The following is an 8,092-nucleotide window of genomic DNA, read 5'->3' on the forward strand; positions in this document are numbered from 1 at the left end:
GATTTTCAGGTACAACTGACCGTCAGAAACGGTAAGTTTTATTTCAATATTTGAAGCTTTAGATCAGTGAAAATGGGACTGAAACATAGAGCAACTGATATACTGACAAAATGAAGACTTCTATTGTTTACTGATCTTTTCTAGTTTAAAAAATCTAAACATAAAATTATTCTGTCATTTTGACAAACATAAACCAAAACCGTTTTTGACGTTTTTTTGAAAAACAGTTTTTCTCCATTACGTCAGATGATACTTGTTTCATCAAACTTCTGCTTTCTCCTTTAGAAAATGACACAAGATCTGCCAGAAAAGAACTAAACTAACATTTAAACTTTCTTCTGCATTTACATCTGCAGCTGAATCCTCAGCAACCACAGAATCAGTTCTGCAAACATTGAAACCATCAGCTGCACCGGATCATCTCACCAATACAAGTATGTCACATATGAATTCCAAGAGAGAAGAAAGTGGGACGCTTTCACTGCTAGTTTCTTTTTAGTCTTTAAATAATGTAAGGCTTAAATTTGTTTTAAATTTTACCTCTAAATTATTTTTGTCAACAACATTCTTTTATTAGTATTGCATAAACAAAGTTGTAGCTGCAGCTTCTGAAGGCCATAATCCACACAACTGCTTTAACTTTACCAGATATAGACCATCCATTGAAATGCTGTGGAGAAAAGAGCTGTATGTTTTTCTAACTGTTTCTTCTCTGTTGATGCTCCAGACATGACAGCAGTGATCATCACTGCAGCTGTAATTGTTGCAGCATGCATTCTAGTTGTTGTGATGCTGATGGGATGGAGGAGGATTAAAGGTGAGAACATTCAACTGATGGAAACAGAAGATTATTTCACATGAATTTCTGATTCTGAATTTAAATCTTTGTTTCTGCAGAAAGAAAAACAAAGATTGAGGCAAACATGGCATACATGGTGAGTTTTGAACTTCTGTAATGACTTCTCTGTGGCCGTGGATCTAAACTCTGTTTCATGTTTCATGTTTAAAGGAGACCTATAAAGATGTTCAGGTTTCGGAAATTACCTTGTTTTGATTTTTAGTATTTCCGGTGAATAAGCGCTTGAAAAAGTATATGTGATAAACCGAGCAGGCCACAAGAGGGCGGTAGAGTGGCATACATTAAACGTGGATGAAACGTGGTTGAATGCAGTAGTGGTGTAGTGGTCAGCCCTCAGGTCACAGTGAGAATTTCCTGGTTCAAATCCTGGCTGGGACGCCTCATTTTTATTATAATTTCCTTAACTTATCTTTGAAAAGCAACCCTTTAGTTGCATGCTCCACATGTGTACTACTAGCATACACAACAGTTGAAACAAGAGCCGTTTTACTTATGTCAAACGCTGCACACCTCTCCACTTGAGTCTGATGTATTCCAACGCTGTGTTTGGACAGATTACTGATGCTGCCACCCTTACAAACCACGTTTTTGTTACATTAGAGACAGAATTGGCTGTCTGCATCCACTTTGGAAAAATACAGCCACACTTTGGACCTTTTTGCTTGTGGTGTCTGCCATCACAGTGCATTTGTTGTTGTACATTTGTCAGCAAAGAGTTATGTGGCGTAAGCAGCCTCTCCTCTTCAAGCTGAAGTAGGAAGGGAAAAGCAGTGAGGAAAGAGGAAGAGAAAGCCTGTTTCTGTTTTTAAAGCCACATCGACACAAAGTAGTTATCACCGTGTCCGGGCTGCTGCAATGCCACTTCAGACTTTCGAGCACTGTATTAAGGACTGAAAGTTATCGGTCTGGTATAAATTGATGACGTGGCACTAGTACCAAACAATCCTGCTTTCTGTACCACATTCCTAATGACCTGCTTATTCACAACCAGTCTTGGGGTCACAGTTCATCTGATCCAGAGGGTATCTGTGAGTTCTGACACAGCAGACGTGTGACCATCTGATGTCATTACTTGGTCAAAATGTGGAAAAAAATGTTATTGGAGGATGGGATGAATTCTGACGACAGACCTCAGGATGAAAGGGACAGACAAACCTCCTAGAGTGTTGTCTGCATATTGGACATGATCAACAATCAACACGTGTAGAAAAATGATGGTCCAGCTGTGAGAATGTCAGAGCAGAAAGTTCCTGTTCCTCCTCTGACTGTCTTCACCTGCAGACTCCTCCAGAAGATGCTGATTCCTACGCCTCCATCAGCTTCTCCAGGAACACCAACAACAGACGGCAGGTAAGCTGTGAGACTGTAATGATGATTTAGTGAGGATGTTATCACTGAAACATCAGTCTGTCTAAAGTGTTGTTGCTGCTCATCAGCTAAAGACATGACATTACTGTGGATGTTTGTGGATAAAGTCTACAGTTGATTCTGTTATTTGTCTCTCAGGTTCTGGACAAAGAAAATAAAGGAGACGCAGTGATCTACAGCACTGTTAAAGTGTCTTCTTCTTCTGGTCATGATCCCATCAGCCTCCATTAAACCAACAGATGAGAGTCACAGCAAATGTTCATCTGAGGATTATTATATTCAGATCTTATAGATCATATTTTTATGGAAGCTACAGTACTTTAAATTCACATTTGTTAATCTTAACCTCCATGTGTGTTAAAGTATGAATACTTTTTACTTAAGCCCCACATCCTGATCTCAACATTGCTGCAAACCTGGAGGCACCAAATGTTGCAATATCCCCTAAAAACCATTGGAGGCAGTTTACAACAAAGGGAAATGTCTCATTGACCTTTAATATGAAAATGTCTACACCACCTGCATAACAAATAAGTATATGTACTACATGGCATTAATAACATTGATCATGTATTTTGACTTTTTTTTTAGGATAGTAGGCCTGGTACCCCTCATATGTTACAAACAGCCCACAGTTTGTGTATCATTTGTAAAACAATGTGTGAGTGCATAGGTCCTTTGGTACCGTCGTGGTTGTGATTGGTCAGTTGTGGGTCTGTCACAAACTGTCCTAGTAGTTCTGTATCTTGATTCAAGTCTGCTGATGGCACTTTTAGATTGAGGGTGTAATGCAGGGGTAGGGAACCCTGGTCCTTGACAACCACCTTCCTGCATGTTTTTCAATATACCCTGCTCTGGCATGTTCTTATTGGCTGGACACATCTGAACCAGGTCATTGTCATGAGTCCATGACTGATTAGGGGTGTGACCTCCCCTTTGAACATGGACATGGTGGAAGTCTTATTTGTTCATTTGTTGGCACATAATCCCACGTATTCATGTCTGTGTGCATGAGAAGGTGTCGGTTGGAGTTATGTGTGGCAGGAAATCTGTATAGATATGCTTTAGACTTGTAAACAGTTTCGTGAATGCCGTGTGATGGTGTGTATGTGTTTGTACAAGCATCAACACATGTAATGTAATTTATGTATAACATTCATCTTCTTTCATGGCCTTTTATTATCATCTGACACCACCACCAGCCCACCCCCCCGCCGCCACTCTCGTCTTGCCTGAGCGGCTTAAACTCGTCTTGTAATATAAGTCGAATAAAGTTCAGCTTATATTACAAAATGGGTTTATATTAACACAATCGAAGAGTTGCGATCAACCCCAATTGTAAAAGTAAAACATGTCCACCACAAGAGGCACTCAGGTGCAATCTGTGTGTTGATTTGCTGGACATGCAACCACCCACCATCCCCATGGAAGGTCCAGCAGAGAGCAGGACAGAGGCCGCCCACCCCACTCAGGAGGAGAACAACCAAGAGAACTGGGGGTCCCCTAAGAGTGTATTGAATTTAGCCTGACAAGGCTTACCCACTGCTGAAATTTTGGAGAGGCCAGTGATGGAGGGCAAGGACCAGAACCTGCACCACAGGGACACAAACACCCTCAAGCTCAGATGTGGTGTGATACCAGGCTCATGGTCTTATCAGAGAACTTAGGGATCCCTCTCCCTGCATGGAGAGAGGGTCGCTGGGCCCAGGAGGCCAGCCCCTAAGGGACACGCCCGCTGTTGCTGAGGACCTGGTTCCACCCACCAGGGATGGTGTAGGGGAGAGAAGATCAGAGGTCCCACCTTCCTTGTGTACTGTATGTGTCTGTTGGAGTGTAGGTTGTTGTAGCATAAAGGGTGCAGGTAAAATTGGCAGGTAGGGCATTGACAGGACATCTCCTGATGGCTCACAGTGATGTCCAAACACCCTCCCATCGAGGGGCCCTACATGTCTAAGGTGCAGTTAAAATTTGGGGGTAGGGAATTGAAAGGACATCTCCTGATTGCTGGTAGTGATGTCAAAGCACCGCTAACAAGGGTCTACATTTCTAAGGTGCCATTGAAACCAAGTGGGGAGAGGGCCGTCTCTATGTGGCAACCATGGGAGGGGGCCACTGCCAAGTTGCTCCACCCCCGAGGCCCATCACAGGCTGACCAACACATTCATCAAAATTATGTGTTGTCTTTCAAAGAAACCATATTTTTCATAATTTTGTTTTTTTTCTTTCATAGTATTATGATTTAGAAAATTGACAGTTAGAAAGAAAGATTTAATATTGTTAAGAAGACATCTGAAGAGACTGGAAGGAGGAGCTGCTAACCACAGGAAACTGATGTATTTCTCTTAAGAGTTCTTGTTCTCTTCAGTCTGTGACAGAAAACACTGAGAGAAGAAGAGACAGAGAAGAGCAGAGGAGAGAACAATGTTTGACTTCACATCACTTCTCTTCCCTCTGATTCTGACATGGATGCTCACATTTACAGGTAAGAAACATGACAGAGATTCAAACATGACCTTTCTGAAAGCATGGAACATGACTTGTTGTGTTCTTCATGCTAATGAGAGCAGGCTGCTAACCACATTGACTTCAGTGTATTCTTTAAACATGCATGTTAAATATCTAGTCTAAGATGTTCATCAGAACTGAACATGTTTGTGTTTCTCTCTTTCTCTAAACTGTAGACGCTCAAAGAATCAGAGAGGAGACTGTCAGAGTTGGAGATGAAGTCACTTTGAAATGTGAAGATGCAACTGATTTCAGTGATGGATGTTCCAGGATCACCTGGATCTACAGTAACTCAAATAAATCATCAACTACCCTGTTTGAGGACAGGAAGATTCTCAAAGATGTTGGATCTAAATCAGACAGACTGAGAGTTACAGAGAAATGTTCTCTGGTTATAAAGAAGATCACAGATGAAGATGCTGGAAGATACAACTGCAGACAGTTCAAATCAGGACACAAAGAGACAGAGTTTCAGGTTGAGCTGACAGTTATAAACAGTAGGTTATTTTCTAATATTTTAAGTTTGTAAATATGGGACATTTTAATTGGTAGTACATCTATTTAGTTCCAGGTTTTGTGTAAATTCATAGATCATTGTTGCTCTAGAGGGTTGTGAAGCTTTGATATGACATTCAGTTTTTCTGTGCCAACTCAAGAGATGGAAACAGACATCAATTGTGACTAAATGTAAACATCAACAATCTGTTTATTTATGCCTTTTAAATATATAAACATAAAATTTTAATGCTTAGTTTTAATGAGAACTGATTGATTTACTGTTTTACAGAAATGTGTGAGAAACAGATTTTGTATCTATGTGAGATGTCCCACTTACCTCACATGATACTTATTTTATCAAAACTCTACTTTCTCATCATCTAGTAAATGATGTGACATCAACACCTAAACCAACATTTAAACCATCCTCTAAAAGAAGAGCGTATGAGTCAACAACCACATTGAAGCCGTCATCTTCAGCTAAATCCAGAACATCCACAGAACATCTATCAACATTTAAACCATCCTCTAAAAGAAGAGTCTTTGAGTCAACAACCACATTGAAGTCGTCATTTTCTTCAGCTAAATCCAGATCAACCACAGCATCAGACACACACCACTTTAAAACGGGTAAGAAAACATAGTAAATGAATTATTAACAACCACTTTTTCTTACTTTGCATATAATTAGCTTTTGATAATTGACTTACCTAATGTGTTTTTTAAATGCATTGACACACTGTTAATCAGATAACCTTTGTCTTTTCTTTATTTCTATGTGCTTATTTAAGTGTTTTAAAATCTAAAGACATTTTTTCGTGGGTTTTAATGACAAAGTTCTCACTATAGATCATATGTGTCAAAGTCAAGGTCCGGGGGACGGATATGGCCCTCTGGGTAATTCTATCCGGCCCTCTAGATCATTTTATTTTATTATTATTAACTGCCTCATGTTATCTGGCGCTTATTTCTAAGTTGTATAAATTTCATAAAATATGTTTTTATGTAGATTTTGAGTTTTTTAGGATGTTTTGAAGCTTAGCTGTTTTTTTCAGCTACATGCTATGTTGGGTTACCTATGTTCTTTTGATGTTTTTTTTGTTTTTAGGCTAATTTGGCATTTAGATAATATTTTAGCTTGCTATCATCAGCTTCAGCATTTTAGCTATCAATTTCAGCATCTTCGGCTATCGCCACTTGCATTTTCAGCGGCCAAATTCAGCTTACACCATTCACACTAGCGTTATAGCAGGTAATGCTATATATCTAGTTCATAACTATGTTAAAAGTTACGGTTTTAAAGTTTTAAAATGTAATTTTAGAGTGTTTGATAAATTTGTTCGGCGCGTGACATAAGTTGTGTTTTGGATTTTGGCCCTTAGTGCGATTGAGTTTGTCAATGGTCCAAATCTTCCACATATCTTTTACTGTATGCTGAATATTAAATGGTTTGATTGTCCTTGAAGGTGTTTGGTGGAGGATCATCTATGTTCCTGTGGGTGTAGCAGCACTCTCAGTCATCACTGTATCAGTCTGGATCTGGACCAGAACATGAGGTGACAACACAAACACATCAAACTCTTACAGACAGACTTTGACTGATTCTGACTTTTCCATGATCCATTCTGTGTTTCTCACAGGAGCAGAATGAAGAAGAAGTCTTTGAAGACCTGCTTGATACTCCTTAACTTCACTGATGAACATATTAAAATATTTATCTGCTGCAGTCTTACAAAAGCTACACAGTCAATTTTATCTTCATCTAATCTTGCTTTAACAGCTTTTCAAAAAATAATATTGCAGCTTTGGAGCATAAAACGGAAATAATATCACAGATGAAATCTGTGATTTTTAAATAAACCATACTCAGAAAAACATACATTAAAGACGGCAAAAAATGTATTTTGTGTGATTTATTTTAATGGTTAGAGACATGTAGAGGATTTAAATTTATCTAAAAGACTTAGTTCGACAATGAGAGACAGAATGTAGCTAAAGAATCCAGGAAAGGCAAAATTGACTTTGTACATTGTACAAACTAATCTCATGCAGCCCCGTCTTCTGTCCCAGTTCTTCTGTCTTCCACTTGATTCCTGTAATAATGGAAGTTGAATAAACTTCATATCAGTTTAAAAGACAACCGTCCTATCCCGTAAAGTCCCACTCCAATTACCGTATTTTCCAGAGTACAAGTCACAGTTTTCTTCATAGTTTAGCCATGGGTGCAACTTACACTCAGAAACGTCTTATTTATTTATTTATTTTTTTTTTTTTTAACATAAATAGGCTCATATATTTGTGATTTTCTACTGATCTCCCTCCAGATTGGGTCTGCCTAACTGGGTCCCTATGCCCTTCAAATACAGGGTTGGATCAGGAAGGGCATCCGGCGTAAACACTCTGCCATATCACTGATGCGAAACAGTGGGGGCTGTTACGCTGTGGCGACCCCTGATGGGATAAGCAGAAAGGAGAACAACAACAACCAGTAAACACCGGTTGTCTTTTAACGGTTGTTTCCTCTCCAACCACTAGAGGGAGCTGCATCTGAGTATTTGCTGCTGACAGCAGCAGAAGAAGTGGCATCCAAAACAAAAATGGAAGAGAATCTAATTGTTTTCCTCTTAAACTTTAATATTTTCTTATAAAGATCAAAAGATTAGTATTCTTGTGTTTATTTATTTTTTATTTTTAGCTATGCTGGACTTGGCGGATTAGTTCTGAAACGTTAGACTTTTCTCCCAAAAGTGCGACCCATGTTTTCTTCTTCTTGATTAGACGTTTTTTCCTATTGCGATTTTCTGGTTTGATGTATACTTCAGAAAAGAGGTTATATTTTCTATTCAATTGTAAAATTGTTTC

At 39.1% G+C, this 8,092-nt stretch overlaps 1 protein-coding gene and 1 long non-coding RNA gene across 2 annotated transcripts in view; both read left to right on the plus strand.

The window, feature by feature from the left end:
* The window catches only part of LOC112159423, a 3,159-nt gene extending 2,203 nt beyond the window's left edge, over window positions 1-956 (plus strand). Inside the window, exons 5-6 of the mRNA XM_036213025.1 lie at window positions 728-817; window positions 898-956. Of these exons, the coding sequence (XP_036068918.1) occupies window positions 728-817; window positions 898-956 (149 nt within the window). The remainder of the gene's footprint in view (window positions 1-727; window positions 818-897) is intronic.
* Window positions 957-5,621: 4,665 nt separating this feature from the next.
* On the plus strand, window positions 5,622-7,847 carry LOC112159421. The gene is made up of 3 exons (XR_002921486.2): window positions 5,622-5,860; window positions 6,697-6,786; window positions 6,871-7,847. It is a non-coding gene; the product is annotated as an uncharacterized LOC112159421 (long non-coding RNA).
* Window positions 7,848-8,092: the final 245 nt, after the last annotated feature.

This window comes from Oryzias melastigma, linkage group LG7 (assembly GCF_002922805.2).
Source record: "Oryzias melastigma strain HK-1 linkage group LG7, ASM292280v2, whole genome shotgun sequence".
NCBI classification, from domain to species: domain Eukaryota; kingdom Metazoa; phylum Chordata; class Actinopteri; order Beloniformes; family Adrianichthyidae; genus Oryzias; species Oryzias melastigma.